General features: G+C 41.4%; 3 protein-coding genes and 1 long non-coding RNA gene across 6 annotated transcripts in view; 2 read left to right on the top strand and 2 right to left on the bottom strand.

The window, feature by feature from the left end:
- Nucleotides 1–38: 38 nt before the first annotated feature.
- On the bottom strand, nucleotides 39–1,549 carry LOC117831870. The gene is made up of 3 exons (XR_004635100.1): nucleotides 1,453–1,549; nucleotides 956–1,046; nucleotides 39–670 (listed from the first exon to the last, which is right to left on the bottom strand). It is a non-coding gene; the product is annotated as an uncharacterized LOC117831870 (long non-coding RNA).
- Nucleotides 464–2,812, top strand: cldnk (claudin k). The gene is made up of 2 exons (XM_034710756.1): nucleotides 464–709; nucleotides 1,726–2,812. Exon 2 carries the CDS (start codon nucleotides 1,923–1,925, stop codon nucleotides 2,568–2,570), a length of 648 nt encoding a protein of 215 aa, XP_034566647.1. The 5' UTR covers nucleotides 464–709; nucleotides 1,726–1,922; the 3' UTR covers nucleotides 2,571–2,812.
- Nucleotides 2,813–5,381: 2,569 nt separating this feature from the next.
- On the top strand, nucleotides 5,382–14,646 carry hgs (hepatocyte growth factor-regulated tyrosine kinase substrate). The gene is given in 21 exon segments (XM_034711448.1): nucleotides 5,382–5,418; nucleotides 6,767–6,845; nucleotides 6,978–7,053; nucleotides 7,262–7,354; nucleotides 8,297–8,414; nucleotides 8,585–8,637; nucleotides 8,740–8,791; nucleotides 8,794–8,807; nucleotides 8,936–9,060; nucleotides 9,795–9,906; nucleotides 10,090–10,215; nucleotides 10,300–10,395; nucleotides 10,469–10,507; nucleotides 10,610–10,774; nucleotides 10,901–11,114; nucleotides 11,203–11,375; nucleotides 11,462–11,602; nucleotides 11,751–11,934; nucleotides 12,087–12,223; nucleotides 12,305–12,487; nucleotides 13,330–14,646. Coding segments are annotated over 21 exon segments (2,316 nt in total). The 3' UTR covers nucleotides 13,429–14,646.
- A 64-nt stretch (nucleotides 14,647–14,710) lies between these two features.
- Nucleotides 14,711–17,581, bottom strand: part of zgc:103625 (methyltransferase-like 26 B) — a 30,074-nt gene continuing 27,203 nt past the window's right edge. The window contains exons 1-8 of one of the 3 annotated variants that reach the window (XM_034712097.1): nucleotides 16,370–16,473; nucleotides 16,234–16,278; nucleotides 15,813–16,015; nucleotides 15,559–15,721; nucleotides 15,389–15,448; nucleotides 15,237–15,304; nucleotides 15,054–15,132; nucleotides 14,711–14,972 (exon numbers count right to left, since the gene is read on the bottom strand). In XM_034712097.1, the coding sequence (XP_034567988.1) occupies nucleotides 14,925–14,972; nucleotides 15,054–15,132; nucleotides 15,237–15,304; nucleotides 15,389–15,448; nucleotides 15,559–15,721; nucleotides 15,813–16,012 (618 nt within the window). In that variant the 5' untranslated portion in view covers nucleotides 16,013–16,015; nucleotides 16,234–16,278; nucleotides 16,370–16,473 and the 3' untranslated portion in view covers nucleotides 14,711–14,924. Of the gene's footprint in view, nucleotides 14,973–15,053; nucleotides 15,133–15,236; nucleotides 15,305–15,388; nucleotides 15,449–15,558; nucleotides 15,722–15,812; nucleotides 16,016–16,233; nucleotides 16,279–16,369; nucleotides 16,474–17,581 lie in introns of those variants that run through there. The other 2 variants (XM_034712098.1, XM_034712099.1) reach the window with 2 other exon arrangements.

A 17,581-nucleotide genomic window follows, 5' to 3' on the forward strand; every position in this document is an offset into this window, starting at 1 on the left:
CAAGTTGTAGTGCTTTTGATCATCTTTTCAGTATCAATCTAGTATGTGAAATATATTTATGTATTTATGAATCCATACAAAAATATCCAATAGACCTCATTTTCTCAGTCAGAACAGTGAACAAGAGACTGCACAAGGACTGACTCCTTACACTCGAAAACTTCAATGAAAGCCATAAACAGATTGAAAAGGCAAGACGAGGGTGGAAGAAAAGCGAAAGCTCTCATAAATGAACAAGTGAGTCAAAGTCAAAAAAGAGGAGAAAATGGCTGCCTGGGTCGGATGGATGTGAGGGGATGCAGGGCTGGGACAGAGGTTGACGAGGAGCAGTGAGGGAGGGCACAGCAAAACAGCGGGGCATTGTGCTCGCACACCAGGCACTGGGAGACACACTCAAACACATTCACTCATTCACACACTGACGCTGCCGTGCACACAAGCGCATGCTTCTGCCCACTGCCACACAGACTTGCGCTGGCATCTTGGAGGGCAGCCCCATCTCCAGTGCAGTCCTGGGTGTCGAAGCTGCTCGACCCTCTCTCAGCTTCAGTTCACCTGACCTCTGAGATAGAGCCTCCCCTCCTGAGGACTGCAGTGACTCTCAGGACTGTCATTCACAATACTGGGCATCCCAACTGATCTACACCAGCAGAGGAGCGGTGACACCAACCTTTGGACCAAGGGGAGCAGTGAGAGTACAACATTTGAGGTAGATATCCTGCATCAGCACTATCTCTGCAACCGTCAAATTTCTTAATTTCAAACTGATACAACAACTAATACACTTGTTGGAAGTTTGGCCAGGGGTAAGGAAAGCTATTGTTGAATGTTTTTAACTAAATCACAATTAAATATCACTTTAATAGTCTTGAAGTTGGAAGTAGGTGTATGAAAGGGCTCTTAGACCACTGAAATGTTTGCATTAATGTCCTTGAATGTGGGCAAAGCCACTCACCCACAGTTCCACACTTCATAGACGAAGGTTCCACTTCTGTGCCATTAAGAAGGCCTCGGCTCCTTGAGTGGGTTTCAGGGGTTTTCAAGATCTTTAGGAGGAATTCAGGGGAATTAGATTATTATATAAATGCACACACACACATTTTGCAGCAGTTTGAGAACATGTTTCTTGATTTGAGGATTTATATGCTACACAACAAATTTACTTGTATGATGATCTTTTTCTATCTGATATCATCCCCTTAGTAGGGAATGGATTTGATACATGTCTACCTAAAAGAGGTCCAAAGACATTGAATCCATACTGTTGCGAAGGAAACCCTTGGACTGATGGTTCAGGTTGGAGGTTGATACATAGAATCGATAATAAATGTGGATTCTGAGAGCTGGGATAAATAGATGACATATAGGTCCTCCTGGCCCACTCTACAGAGCTTCATGAAAGATGCTTGTGTTCACAGTCTCCTCATGTTTTTTCCAAGATAATCCACTCACCCAGCAAGGCGTAGCAAGACACCCACAGCTGTGTCAAAGACGGCTATTCTCTGCACTTCTGACTGGAATCCACTAAACATGGGCCTCCAAAGCCTGTTTGAAAATAATTATGATAAATACATGCTTCAATAGCCTTTTCCACTCCACTAATGTAGTGCTTATTGTTATGAGTGGTGGGGAGTTGTAAATATTTGTGTACTGCTGAATTTTACAGTTGGATAAAACACAATATGAATAAAACAATATAATTTGTTCTACTTTTTGTCATTTAAGGATACCTGTCCTGGTCGAACCACGCTCAGCTCAACGACTGCCAAAGCACTGAGGATCCAGCAGTGGAGCAAAATTCTTTCAATTCTTTAGACTGTCACATTTCTTTGTTGGACTAAAAGTGGGCCCACTGCAACAAACAAAGACTGAAATAAAACCAAGACAAATTCTAACAGCTGATTCCAACAACATCTTTCACCATGGCAACCACAGGTATGCAGCTACTGGGCCTAATTATGTCCATCGTGGGCTGGGTAAGTGGGTTGATAGTCTGTGCCATCCCCCTGTGGCGAGTCACTGCCTTCATCGGCAACAACATAGTGACAGCTCAGATCATCTGGGAAGGCCTGTGGATGAATTGCATCGTTCAGAGCACAGGTCAGATCCAGTGTAAGGTGTATGACAGCTTGCTGGCTCTACCCAGTGACATGCAGGCTGCCCGAGGCCTCACGGTGCTCTCCATCCTGATGTGTGGTCTGGCTCTTGCTCTGGGGGTTGTAGGAGTCAAGTGTACCAAGTGTATCGGTGTAAACAGCCTCAAGGCCCGCATTGCTCGCATCTCTGGTGCCCTTTTTGCCATCGCAGGGTTCCTCTACCTTGTGCCCATCTGCTGGACGGCCCACTCCATCATCAGGGATTTCTACGATCCGCATGTGGCAGCCCCACACAAGCGAGAGCTTGGCCCTGCTCTTTACATCGGCTGGGGGGCATCGGCTTTACTCCTCATCGGGGGATCTCTGCTCTACGCCGGGTCGAGTCCCCCTGGCATGCCAGGTTCTCCTACCTTCAGCAGTGGAGAAAGTAGTCCTCGCAGGGCACCTGCCTCACAGGTCAAAGGTTATGTTTGAGCTCCCAAAATGTCTGAATGCCTTCAGGTCCCCAAAACATGCCCCTGATATCTCTTTCAATTTTGCTTCCTGTAATTATTTTATATTTAATGTTAGTCTAGTTTGTTTTGTTTCTCTGGAAAGCAGCCGGAAGCTGTTTGGTGAAAATGGGACTCATTTCAAGATTTCATACCCGATGTCCTTCAGTAACCTTTTTCCTCTGTCTGTCAGTGAAAAATACAATAAAGTGTCCTCAAAATCCACCTCTGAGGGGAGTGTTGTGTGCTCACATCTTTACCATACCATATTTAAAAAAGCCTATCACAATACAATGTGTTTGATATATAGGCCTCACAGCCCCTATAGTATTTGAAAGATCTTTGTTTTGCTCATTTATGTAAATACTACCAGCAGTTCAGCTGGGCAGAGAAGAACAATAGAACAATGGGGATGTGTGTACATTTGCTGTGTGTGTGAGTGCATGTGTGTGTGTGCGTTTGCGTGAGAGAGTGTGAGAGAGATGTAGATGTCCTCCCTTTCTTTTCTGACATCTCCTTTCCCCCATCTCAGCTACCCGATATCAGAGACAAAAAAAACACCATCTTTCACAGCCTAGTAATCTTTCTATTCCTCCAACTTACAGAGAGTAGCAAACAGACTCTCTTTGCACTAGTAATCTTTAAGCTTCTCTTTGTCAGAATCACAAAATTAAAATTGAATTGAAAAATTAAATCCCATCCTTTTATAAAATGCTAACTTTGAAATAAAACGTTAACACTCACAGAATGTTTGAGTTCATATTGTGTGTGAGCGTGGCACTCTGTCAGTGTATCTGTGTATAAGCATGTAATGTGGGATGTTACAGACTACAGTGGAATCATGATTATTCATGAGACATTGTTCAAATCCCCATTATCTTAATTTTCAATCAAATGCTCATCTGTGGGGTGATATAGAACAATATAAGTGGCTTAAAGCCTCAAACTAGATATCTGTGTAGAACATTGGCATTTGCTTCAATCTGCTATGGACTTCACTCAATTATATATAAATCACAATTGTGAAGGGACACAGGGCTCTATTGGTTTTCTCTCCTTCTGTCCCTTACAGCAGTGGACAGAGCCACACAATAACACTTTACAGAGCATAACAGCACCAAAGCGACAATGGGTACCAGTGTTCTAAGTGCCAGGTAGTGACTCATACATGACCTAAGGAGGCCTATATCAATGTTGGTGGCGTAATGCTGTGAATACAGTAAGGCAGCCTGTGCTGTTTACTGTACAATTGTAATGGGGAAAACAGGGTGATATACTATTTATATCTAAAATAATGAGGGCAGTGTCTTAAAACAGGTATGAAAGATACAATGCAATTTTAGTAAAAATTAATCATACATACTAAACATATGAATACTTCATTATTTTACAATAACATAACACAACACTGCTTGTGGAGCAGGTATGTATTCGAGGAACAGTGATGTCTTAAACATCGCAACTCTGCTGCCAACTCACATAAAAGTCATCTGTAAACAAAGTCTGCATAAACCTTCTATTAAGAGGGCTCTGTGTAAATAGAAGCAATAATAGGTTATGTAACCAGAGCTTAGAGACATTGCAGAGGGATTCATCATTTTGTGTCTTTCATAAAGATATAAAAGTCTTAAAATCAAACAAACAACCATAACAGTTATTGTGTTTGTGATGCATTTAGGAACTAATACAAAACATATTAAAGGCTTATTAGATTAAAATGCATGTACATATAAAAAGTTTGTGTTAAAGTATAATTTGATGATGTATTTGTGCTGTTTTAGAAAGTTCACTTATTTCTGGTCTACTTGACAAAAACACAGAGTAATGTTGGGAATTATAAAGAGCTGGACTGACAGAATTAACTTTACACAGAATATTCCTTATCCCAATGGATCCACGTGGATTATATTGGAATGATTTTAATGGCATACATTACAGAAGCTGGTGCAACATTCAAGAGAAAACTTTACACCAGAAAAGAAACAAGTTGCTATGTTAACATAAAGTGAATGTTTAATTATAATCTAATGCTGAAGCTAAAGTCACAATCGTTTGATTTATGTCGTGGCAAATATTGAAAGTAACACATTAAAGGTTAGTGGCTTACATGACCAGGGGAGACACTTCTTAATTGCAGCCACTGTAACATTAACATCCCAGCTAGCAATTTTTTGTTTTAAAATCGTTCTTTTAATTGTACAGAGAATGTTACTGTACTGTTTTCAGCAGGAAGTTTTCTTTGTGTTCAAAAAATGTTCTATGATAATATTCACTAAAAACATTAATAAAATGTTAAGTGACAACAGTGCTTGAATATTATGCCAAAATGTTCTTGAAACATTCTCAGCAGGAAGATTACTAACATTATCTGAATGTTAAAGAGAAAATATTCTTCTTCCATTAACAGTTCACAAAAAATATATTTTTTTAAATGAATAAACATCCTTAAGATGTTCTTTTAACATTACAATCAAACCCTTATCTTGAAACATAATCAGAACTTATAGGGAATGCTAGCCAGTGTGGTGAGAACATTCCCTGCTAGCTGAGATGTCTGCCATCTCAGTTTATGGAATACTGTAATAAAGTTCACTTTCACATGTGTACTTGCATTTGTGTTTCTAGGACACTAGAGGGACGAGATTCCCGTGATGTTGTTGTTTCACGGCGGAAGTGGGAAGTAGGAAGAGCCGTACAGCTGTGCTCCGTGGCTAACAGACAAGCTAATAGGCTAAGGACCCTCTGACTTCAGAAGACACCTCGACAGCAGCTACTTTCAGACTTTTAATCCAAAATGGGGAAAGGTGGGGGCACATTCGAGAGGCTTCTTGGTAAGTGATCAAGACGTCTGTACGGTCAATAGCTTATTAAACAAATATGAGTCAAAGTGCGATGTTTTTCAAGCGTATTGTTTTGGCCGACGATCACCAGGGCTGTGGCTTCCAGGCCAGCTAGCTGATGTTAGCCTGCGAACAGTTCTGTTGTTATTGTATGAAGGCCTGGATCAGCCAATTAACTATAGCGAGCCATCGGAGGACTTAATACAACATTGTTTGATACTTATACCAAAAGTCTTACCCAAGCTACGTGATCCTTGTGTTTTCTTGATGCTAGCGGTAAAGCTACACTGACTCCATATGATAAATTATTAACGTTGATTTGAGGAACATGCTAACCAAAATAATGTCACTTTTGAACTGATGTGAAGCAGAGTCGGATAGCTAAGCTATATAATGCTATATGTGATATACTTTTAGTGTTGTAAGTTTTTTTAGGCTAACAACAGGTTGTCATTTAGCTGCCAGACAGGAAAACTAGCTAGTTGGTCCTTGTTCTTTATAGATCAGCGCTACACTGAATACATCATATTTTCCTTTTAAATATGGTGGACCAAAGAACCGATGTTTGGCTATTAGCTCATTAGCTCACTCTTCTGCTAAGAAAGATAGGATCCAATGTCATAGCGTTTCTATGCAGTTGGTATACGCGGTTTCATGCGTCATGCTGGAAATTGATTGTGTTCCTCGATAAATACTCAAGAAGGAAACAAACAACTCGCTGCTTTGCAAACGCGTCAATTGGGATTCATCCTCATTCGTGGATGTGATCCATGAACCACTCAGTTCGCATTGCGTATAGTATATTTGTCATAAGATTGTGTCAGGTTGTTATTTAGTAATGTTTGCTGTGTGGTGTTGAAATACATCACGTAATCCTGTTGGTTTATAAAAGAAGTTCCTAAAATGGGGTTGTTTCCAAATCACTGGCATGTCCGTTATTAGTATGTAACGACTAAGCAAGGGAAATTAGTAATTGCACTGTGTAATGAGAATTCCTAAAGGACATGATGCGAAATAATAATGATAAATAATAAACTATTTAAAGGATCATTGTAATGGAATATAAAAAACGATCAGGAAGTGGATGGGAAAAGGTTTCAGTGAATAACAGATACATACGCTACATGGAGTTGGGATTCTTTACAAGATCTTTCAACCCACAGGCTGTATTGTTTATTGACTAAACTGACAGTTGAGCATAGATACTCAATCACAGCTCTTGCAAAGCAAGTTCATTTATGTCTAGAAGTAATTATACAAGGTAGAAGCCTTTAATTTTTTCCTTTGTGTTTCACAGCATACAGTGTGTTTCTAACCATCTGTAATTATTGCAGATAAGCCACCAGTCAGCTGCTGCTGGAGACTGACTGGGAATCCATTCTGCAGATCTGTGATCTCATTCGACAGGGGGATGCACAGTAAGCGTCCTTTCTTCTCACATATCCCAGCCTGTTTCGGTCAAAAATAGTTCATTAGATATAAGATGTTTTCAATATAAAACAATCAGTTGTGGACTTTCTATTGAGAATGATCATTTATTGTTCTTGCAGGGCCAAGTATGCCATTGGGGCCATAAAGAAAAAGCTTAATGACAAAAATCCACATGTGGCTCTCTATGCACTTGAGGTAAGATTTGTGTATAGCAAAAAATGAGGTACAGAATTTTCCCCTGCTAGTACACCATGTAAGTGAGACTAAGTTAACTTGAAACACAGTTATGCTGCCTTTATTGTGTGTTAGTGTCCTGTAAATCCTCAGCTTTTCAGCAAACTGCTGTGGTGAAATGTGTGTCACACAGAAGGCATAATGAATAGTATGTGGCCTCACCCCCCAGGTCCTGGAGTCAGTGGTGAAGAACTGTGGCCAAACAGTCCACGATGAGGTGGCGAGTAAACAAACCATGGAGGAACTGAAGGATCTGCTCAAGGTGCGATACCTGCTCATCTTGAAAATACTTCGAGCATCTCTTCTATATGTTTACATTGTGGCTTCAAAATGATGTTGATAGTAGGCAGATCCATAACAGGGAGATTGACACCTCCAAACCAAATGCCTGCTCTTGCACTGTTTAACTTGGGTTGAGTGCTTTGTTACCTGTGTAACACTTCATGCCACAGCTTTCTGGCAGAAAGCCCTGAAAGCAAACAGCCCCTGTTACTGTTCTTGTGTTCTTAGTAGAGAAATTAAGAGACAAAAAGGGAGCAGGATGCAGCTAGTAAATCTTTCTCTGGCCTTTAAGTTGTTGGCTAGAGATTGGAATGAAAATACCTGCGCATTGATGATCAATTACAGCTGTTACAAAAAAGATAAGCAGTACTAAGATGCTGAAACAAGCATATGTTCTGCCTCTTTAGATGAATCATATCTCTTCAACTATGTAGAAGTCCCCTGCCTTTCTCTATTACCACGTAAACAAGCTGTGTAAATTTATAATGCGCTTCTTTGGCCATGTCCAGATAGGCCGACCCATGTCTGACCATGTTTTGGAAAGCTTATCACCTTCCGAACCCTCTCTGGAGTTAGAACAAAACCCTCTCACTGCTACCAGGAAGCTGGCTGCATTACACCACAAGCTAGCAACATTTGATTGGAGTCTTGCTGTGTCATGTGACACAAGCTCCTGCAGCTTTTAGCCCATGCCGGTTTCAACTTCCTGGTGATGTCATAGCCTCATGACAGGATTTTTTTTTTTTTTCAGACCAAAAGCGAGGGACTTCCCACCTCAGTTCTTGTTGGCAAACACATACTGTTGATGCTGGCATATGCTTGAGATTTGACAACAGAAATATACATGATACAGGCAAGGAGGGAATTAAGTTCCAAAGCTGGTTTTGTTTAACTCTACCTGGTTCTTTTGTGCCAAAAACAGACGGAACCAAATGTCAGAAACAAGATTCTGTACTTGATCCAGGCCTGGGCTCATGCCTTTCGCAACGAACCCAAGTACAAGGTGGTCCAAGATACTTACCAGATTATGAAAGTGGAAGGTAAGTGAACAAATGCAGAGCTTTATTTCAATTTTACTACAATCATTTCTAAACTAAAGGCTTAAGGACTTCTAAAATGACACAGACTAATATTATCAATCCTGTTTAAGCTGAAAATAGATGAGAAGAAAAACACCCTAATTTTTTCTGATCTCTTTTCTTTCTCACAGGTCATGTGTTCCCTGAATTCAAGGAGAGTGATGCAATGTTTGCAGCTGAAAGGGTGAGTTTTTTTCCTTAGAGTTGGGTTGAAAAGTCTTGAGATCTTGTGATTTTGCTGTATCATTGTATCTGTTGTAACATGCCGTCTGTCTGCCCCGTTCAGGCTCCAGACTGGGTTGATGCAGAGGAGTGCCACAGGTGCAGAGTCCAGTTTGGGTTATGACAAGAAAGGTAGGCTGAGCTTCCTTGGAAGTAGGGCACTCAGAGATTTTACGTTTACAGTTCAGCAGTGTGTTTGTGTATGTGTGTACAATTATGGCTCAGAAGTTGACCTCAATTTGTTTCCGTTGCTATTTCAGCACCACTGTCGAGCCTGTGGACAGATTTTCTGTGGAAAGTGTTCTTCTAAGTACTCAACCATTCCCAAGTTTGGCATAGAGAAGGAAGTGCGTGTGTGTGAGCCTTGCTTTGAGCTGCTTAACAAGTGAGTCCTTAGACCTTCGGTATCAGAATATGGTAGTGTGAATTTCTGTGTCGGAGTTTGAAATGAGGACGCTCTTGAACTTGCAACGAACTGCCTTAGTGGACACTGTTTGATGCTACCATTGTAGGTTGCTCTCTCACTAAAGTTAAGATGTATCTTTTATTGTTGTATGTGTGTTTTAGATTGCTTATTTGTTTGTTTTTGATAACTTTCAGCCTATACAACTTCTGTATTAAGGTTAAAAAATGCTCATGAGGGAAGATGTGATTGACTTGCTCAATGCCTTTATCATAACTGTGAAAATTGTACTTTTTGTCATGTTTTTAATCCCTGTATGCCTGCTAGTTATCACAATAGAGAAGAAAAACTATTTGGGGAAATGATCAACCAAATATCGGCATAAACTGTTTCCTGAATGTGACTTTTTTGTTGAAAATGAAAGAGTTTCTTGGTGTAGAATTAAGTTTTTATATTTTAATATTGTGTCTTAATTGAAGAAAACATTAAAAACAATGCTGTGCAATATTATTTATTCTTCAGTAAAATATTGTATGCTTTTTATAGACATTTTCAAACACCAATGACATTTCTTGTTCTTAGAATATTACATTGGAGGTTTTTGCAGAGGTAGTTCCCCCCTCAGCTCTTTGTCATCCTGTACTGTTTTTGGTGTTTCAATGTTCTCCTCTAATTTGCAAGATTGTTTGTCTTCCCTGTTCCCTTTTCGTCACCAGCCACCCCTCCCTGTCTCCTCCACTTAGGAAAGCGGAAGGAAAAGCCCCCGCTGTCGGCCCGGCTGAGCTGCCTCCTGAGTACCTGACCAGCCCGCTGTCCCAGCAGTCACAGGTTAGGAGTATCTTCAGTTATTACATGAGTAATGAATGGTAGTTAATTTGAAAAACTAAATGGCCTAGTTGAGGGTTGAACCAGTTACAGTGGTAATACATTTGCATTGACGAAGGTGGGCCATGCTGTGGCCTCCTGTGAGAATCAACAGATACGTATATGTAGACTTGAATTATCCTTCAGCTTTTGTCATCCGAACACCCAAATCAGATGCCCCCAAAGAGAGACGAGGCAGCGCTGCAGGAGGAAGAGGAGCTGCAGCTTGCCATAGCCCTCTCCCAAAGTGAGGCTGAGGAGAAAGAACGGATGGTATGTTGCACAGCTGAAATTTGACTGTGTTTTACTGCCTGATTGCTGAAAAAAACTGACACATACCTCTGTGTATACTCACAGAGGCAAAAGAACTCTTATCCCATGTATCCCAAAACGGATCCTACTCCAGTGACCTCCTCAGCACCACCAGTCAGCACCCTGTACACTTCCCCTGTGGTAAGACTTCATCCCATCTGCTGATTATTTAGATCTGCTCATGTTTTGTACTTAAAACTCTTTCTTTCTTTAGAACTCCTCTGCTCCATCAGCTGAAGACGTAGACCCTGAGGTACTTTCAGTTTCCTTCAGTTCTTTAATTGCTGCATTAAGATAGACACAAGAATACCTCACTGTCTGCTCACACTGATTGTAATATGTCCAATCATTCCAGCTGGCACGTTACCTGAACAGGACATACTGGGAGAAGAAGCAGGAAGAGTCTCGCAAGAGTCCAACCCCATCAGCTCCTGCCCCCGTGCCACTGGCTGAGCCCCTTCCACCAATCAGCCAGCCTGCAGAGAGTCATGTCCCTGTCCAGCCAGTCAGCATAGTGGAGGTAGGATGATGATTGGTGTTAAGATCTTATGCTGGCAATGTTTCAAATCATCATCAGCAGATGTATCCTGTTCTCCAGAACAAAAATGACTGTTTGCTTTGCTTCCCTCTCATTTCTGCCCCGCAGCAGCAGTACCAGAACGGGGAGTCGGAGGAGAATCACGAGCAGTTTCTGAAGGCTCTGCAGAATGCCGTGACCACCTTCCTCAACCGCATGAAGAGCAACCACATGCGTGGGCGCAGCATCACCAACGACAGCGCTGTGCTGTCACTCTTTCAGTCCATCAACAACATGCATCCACAACTGTTGGACATTCTCAACCAGCTAGATGAAAAGAGATGTAAGTGTCAGCTTTCCATGAGTTTGTGCTCACTGTGCATCCCGCCTGTAAGCTTTTCTAACTACAACATCATTTATGTTGGCTGCAGTGTACTATGAGGGGCTGCAGGACAAGCTGGCTCAGGTGCGCGATGCGCGGGCTGCTCTCAATGCCCTTCGGGACGAACACAGAGAGAAGCTGCGTCGTGCTGCGGAGGAAGCAGAGAGACAGAGGCAGATTCAGCTGGCACAGAAACTTGAGATCATGAGGCAGAAGAAACAGGTAACAAATGAGACTCTTCACTATAAAAGAGGGAATTGATACACTATTTATTACCATGCTCACAAGCGTCTGTCATCAAACTGTAGGAGTACCTTGAGATGCAAAGACAGCTGGCCATCCAACGCCTTCAGGAGCAGGAGAAGGAGAGGCAGATGCGTCTTGAGCAGCAGAAACACACTATTCAGATGAGAGCCCAAATGCCTGCATTCTCCCTACCTTACGCCCAGGTACACTCTACAGACACTACTAACAGCTGTCAGTCAACAAGTAATCAAAGAAGGATGAAGTCAATAATTAAAACTGAGACTGCTGTGGTTGAATTTCATAACTCTTTATGAAACATCTGTATGATCATCTGTATGTGCTGTCACACAGATGCAGTCTTTGCCTCCAAATGTGGCTGGAGGAGTGGTGTACCAGCCTGGTGCTCCACCTAGCTACCCAGGCACCTTTAGTCCAGCTGGATCTGTGGAGGGTTCACCTATGCACAACATCTATATGAACCAGCAAGGTCAGACCGCACCACCACAATACCAGGCAATGCCTGGTCCTCCCACAGGTGAGGAGTTCAGTAAGAGTAATAAACGTTGAATCAATGTTTGAAATAATTTTTAAATGTGTTTGAAGTTACAGACGTTGCTGTGATCAGTGATTTCCCATAGTAGTTCAAGTGTGCTTCAATGTATGACTGACCGTCCCTCCTTCTTCCAGATCCTAATATGGTCAATGCGTACATGTACCAGCCTGCAGGCACCAATGGGCAGCCTGTTCCACCTCCTGGGCAGGCTCCGCCTACTACGAGTCCACCCTACTCCAACTATCAGCCCACACCCACGCAAGGCTACCAGGTATTTTTCACTCCCACTTTAATTTTCTGATCAACTCCATAAAGATGTTTATTTACCAACTAACTGTTTCTCCATATGCAGAATGTGGTCTCTCAGGCCCAGAACATGCCCCCCATGACCCAGCCTCCTCCCACCAATGGAATGGGCTACATGGGCTACCAGCAGTACAGCATGCAGAACATGATCTCAGCGTTGCCCGGACAGGATCCTAATATGCCCCCACAACAGCAGTACATGCCAGGCCAACAGCCCATGTACCAACAGGTTAGTCACTGTGAAAAGTTTTCACAGCATCATGTGTTTTTTCCTTTCACACTTCAAGGACGTTTGTCATATCAAAGCGGAGAGGAATTCAAAGAAGGAGGATGGGGAGTCCTTGTGGTCCTCTGCTAGTTTACAGTAAAGTTGTAGAGATTCAAAGCATTCCATAGGGCCTCTTGAGAAAATATAGAGATGTGGTTTATTCTCAATGATCTATTATTAAAAATATTTCTTGAGGATAGATATTAGGGTCACTTTTGAACATGTCTTACGGGGCGCCGTTGGTCTAGCGGTCTTAGCGCTCGCCCCATATTCAGAGGCTATAGCCCTCAACGCAGAGGTCATTGGTTTGATTCCAGCCTCGACCATTTACTGCATGTCCTCCCCCACTCTCTACTCCCACATTTCCTGTCTCTCTTCGGTTGTCCTGTCCATCAAAGGCGAAAATGCCCCAAAATATAACTCTAATAAACATGTTTTATGACTTTCAGAAATGAATCCAAATCACACTTCAGTAGCTCTAAATCAACAATCAACTAATCTAGATGACGAATTTACTAATTTTGAAGACTGCAAGTAGTGCCATTGTTGTGCGACAAAGTAAATATTTAGTGTGTTATATCAAAATGGGTGAGATACAAATAAAAGCCACATCTTGAAAGTTCATTACAATGTGAACTTTCTTAATCTTTGTATTGGAAATGTACAGAAAAAGAAAACATATATTACCTTAGTTATTTCAGCTTATGTTTGAAAAATACCATTAAAGTCTATTTTTATCTAATAAAAACTGACAAAACTGCAGATCCTCCTGTATAACTTTGAATGTGTTTCTTTCTTGGTAGCTGCCTCCCCCTGGTGGCCCACAGCAGCAGCAGCAGCAGCAGCAGGCGCCTCAGCCTGTGCCTGGCAGTGCAGAGGCACAGCTCATCTCTTTCGACTGAGAGCCCACCCGCTGCAGGGCCCGACACACTACACCCTTTCTCCTCCTTTGGTCTTTCCCCTCACCCTCTGGACTCTGAGGAAGCCCTCCCAAAACACACACGAATACACACACATACACCTCCCGCCTTTTACCTTACTGTGATGTTGTGGCAATGTAAATATTGTGATGATGTTGCAGAACTTTCTCTGTCCTAGCTTAAGTATGGAAATGCTGTAAACTGAGAGAGAGAAAGCACCAAACCTAGACCCCTTCACCCTCTCCCTCTCCTCTTTCCGGCTGACATGTATGTAGTATTTCCTTATTAAAAGAGTAACTGAAGATCTGAAATAGTCAGTGGTATTACAGTTAAAAATGAATAAGAAAATATGATAATAATTGAGGAGAAAAAAACAAGACATAACCATCCTTAGTCTCATATTTTCTAAAGCAGAACTTGCATGTTAGATTTAATTATTTTCTGGAATGGATGATGAGAGACTTCATTATGTGCTGTTTCAGATGATTGTAACGAAAGAATGATGTTGAAGTGAGAGCACAGTGAAAGGCCTGAATCAAACAGGACTAACTCACATCTCCAAACAGGCTCACAGCTTGCCGTTCCAGTTGCAGTTATTTTGGATCCATGTCCTCTCATGCACACACAAACTATGCTCGTCTTTGTTTTGTAATACGTTTATTGTGCACTGCTCGGATTATTGAGTGTCCCCTTGTAGGTTCTTAACTGACAAAATACAATGCAGGGATTGTACATTGTGGAAGGAGTGTTAGAAAGTTAGCTGGGTGGTTATTTTTATTGTCACTAAGAATAGTTTTAGAGTATAAACTGGTGCACATTTTAGCAGTTCAGCAGCTTTTGCAGCATCCTCTATCTGTTTAATAAAATTATCAATAACACCACAGGACTGAAATAATCATTTAAACTTACTAATTTCAAACAACCTCCAGGCGCTCCATCCCATGTGCATTTGATTGTTACTGTCTTACATGAGAATATCTTAATATGAACTACAGATGGGCAGGCTTCTTTAAGTGTACTCGAAAAGTGTGGGAAAAAATGCTTGCAGAGCAAATAAGACATGCAGCATGTGTCACACCCATTCAGTGATTTCTGTAACCTTTCATTTTCCATCTGTGAACTAATTCATTTCATCATACTGATCTGTCTGACTCCAAGTACTTTTGAAATTATATTTAATAATATCTGGTTCTTATGGTCTACTTGTTTCATTTGTTTCTTTTCTATAGCATGTATGGTAAGACAAGTTTTATTCAAGATAATATGCAAGTATGATGTGTTTATTGCAGATCAAGTAAATACAGATTTGCACCATGTCACATTTATATACATTTCAACACATTTTAATGCTTATTTTTGTGAGTGCAAAGGCAGAACATGACATTGATGAATGCCAATGAAATGTTCTTTACAGTATGGCTTGTTATTGTGCAGTGATATTGCAAAAAAAAAAATCTTCCTTGAGCAGTCTCACTTCTTCAAAATTTTCTAAATATGAGGCATTTAAAAAAATCTTCCATCTCAATCTGCAAAAGAACAAAACATGTATTAATGCTCTATTGTTATGATGAACAAGTGATGCAGCAACACATCAGAACGTGACTCACAATCCTCTCCATACGCATGCCGTTGTTAAAAGCCAGCTGTCTCAGCACGTCAATGTCTGGAAGACCCCACTCTGGATTCCTGAAGGTATCGTATAATGTCAGTAACAACACTCTTTATCACACACATGCTGTTATGCTGTTCTTGCTTTACAACACATTTTTAAAAAAACAAAGTCCACTGACATCTCACGGATCTCTTCATCCAGCCGTTCGTTACAACTTGGTGTGATGGTCCCATTTATGGCATACACCTGGGACATTGTTAAGACAGGAAAAGTTGTAAGTTATGAAGGTAGTTTTAAACATCTTCAATCATCATAAATGTTGGTACTTACCCCATGTGTGATCAAAAGGCCATTCTGCTTGAGAATCTCACCTGCTCCACCAAAAACACCCTGGAAGAGTTAAAAAGATAGGTATGAAACAGAAAGTAGCATGTAAAATCTGATTTACACATTCAATTTAGATGAATATCTTGAGTTCTTGCGTAAAAAAGCATGCCTACCTCTGCTGTTTTGAAGGAGCTATACTGCAATAAGTTAATGGCAACAATAACATCACAGGATTTGTGAGTTAGGCCTGCCCATTTCTCCCAAGGTTCACTGGCATCCAGGTGGACAGGCTGCAGCACAGTTTTTGCATTGGTTGCAGCAATGTATGCCTTAATACTGTAAGAAAGTATTAAGATTTAATACTATGTTTTTATTTCAATATATTACTGTGGTTGTCATAAAAGACAGTACAACTTTAAAGACAAACCTGTCCCGAGACTCTTCTTTGATGTCTGATGGCTGCCAGGTAACAAAAGGCATCTTCTGGGCAAAGCGTATAACATGCTGACCTGTTCCAGAGCCCAGCTCTAAGGCAAATAGCTGCCTGTGGGACTGGTCGTCCAGCACATCTTCAAGCATTAAACACAGACTCTCCCAGTTCCTCTCTGCCTGAGGAGACAGCAGCATGGCCTGAAAGAGAAAAATACACAGAATGACATGTCACCTTCTCATGCTGTATGGCAATACAGCATGAGAAGGTGACATGTCATTGCCTGAGCATTGATGTCCACCTCTCAGAAAATGTATCTTACCTTCACCTGTGTTTGCTCAGACTAGCAAGGAAATAACATACTGGTGAAGGCTGGATGTGGTGGATGACTGCAATAGCAGATGGGTGCAGAGATTACCTGGTTAAGAGGATTTCCCCCTGTGTTCCTCCTCAGGGTTCAGCTCTAGTACAGGTCAGGAGAACACATATAACAAAAAGGAAAGAATAAAGACCAATTTGTAACTTACCAATTAACTAAGTGGAGAGAGACTTACAATAGAATCAAAGAAAGGAAAGAAACTCCAGAACAGGTCATCGCCCCTCCAGACAGCCCACAGCTATCACCGATGCAAGATGATGATTCACAGCCAAACACTTCCAGGTCTACATTTAATTTATGAAGAGAACAAGTCTTAAAGAATATTTTTAACGGGGGCAATTAGGGCATTTGTGTTTGTTTCAATATAATAACTGAGTGTTTAGTAATAGCTAAATGTTAGTAGCTAATAAAAAAAGATATAACATTGATGCATGAGAAGAACCAAATCTTTAGTTGCAGAGTGTAAAGTCATAATGAAATGGTATATTGTAACAACTATTGTAATGTGTCATTTATTGTGACATTTGTTCTGGGCAAAAAGTTCAAGGGCGGAGATGAAGCCAAAAAAGTTCTAGAAAAAGTACAAGCTGCAACACCTGGCTCAAAATGATTTGTTTTTTTCAAAGAAAAGATGGAGGAATAGGAAGAATTGGGAGGTTAACTTCACCTACCAACGCAAGAAGAACAACAGGCTTAAAGCTGCTGTTGGCAGTCACAGAGTAAACATCTGTTCAGAGAGAGGGACTTCGAATGTCAACACTATCCCTCCCAACCAGATTTCCTCTTAGCCCCCCAACACAGATCGGCGTGTGCAGTCATGATAGTGCCGGACTCATAACCAATCGGAGGACGTAGTAGGGGAACAGTGTTCCCGCCTGTCAATCAAGTCAACTGTGCCTCTCATTGGAAGACTCGTAATCTCAATACCTTCGAAATTGCCGCGTTAGAAAAAAAATGTACCCCCCTACAGTGTGTGCCGAACAAGAAATGAGCTATCCAGACTACACTCGTCTTTTGTACCAGGCTGTAAACATGTTTATTTCTGCAGTAAATATCGGCTTTTTTGAATTGGTGTGTATGTGGTTTCCGGTACTTCCGGAGCCAGCCTCAAGCGGATCCTCGATGAACTGCTGTTTTTAGCACTTTAGCATTGGAGTCATATTTCTAGACCGGAGGTTGCCGTTTGGTGTAAGGGTGCTTTGAATGCAGATAACAGACGTTAAGTTTGATATGTAATAGGCTATTCACACATAGTAACACACATAATAAGGATCCTGTTCGTGGACTTCAGCTCTGCGTTCAACACCATCATACCAGACATCCTGCACCAGAAACTCACCCAGCTCACAGTGCCGGCCTCCATCTATCAGTGGATCACCAACTTCCT

Source organism: Notolabrus celidotus, chromosome 20 (assembly GCF_009762535.1).
Source record: "Notolabrus celidotus isolate fNotCel1 chromosome 20, fNotCel1.pri, whole genome shotgun sequence".
In the NCBI taxonomy this organism is placed as follows: Eukaryota; Metazoa; Chordata; class Actinopteri; order Labriformes; family Labridae; genus Notolabrus; species Notolabrus celidotus.

Excerpts from the sequence above, each read along its gene's own strand:
- cldnk (XM_034710756.1), top strand. The coding sequence starts at position 1,923 with ATGGCAACCACAGGTATGCAGCTACTGGGCCTAATTATGTCCATCGTG.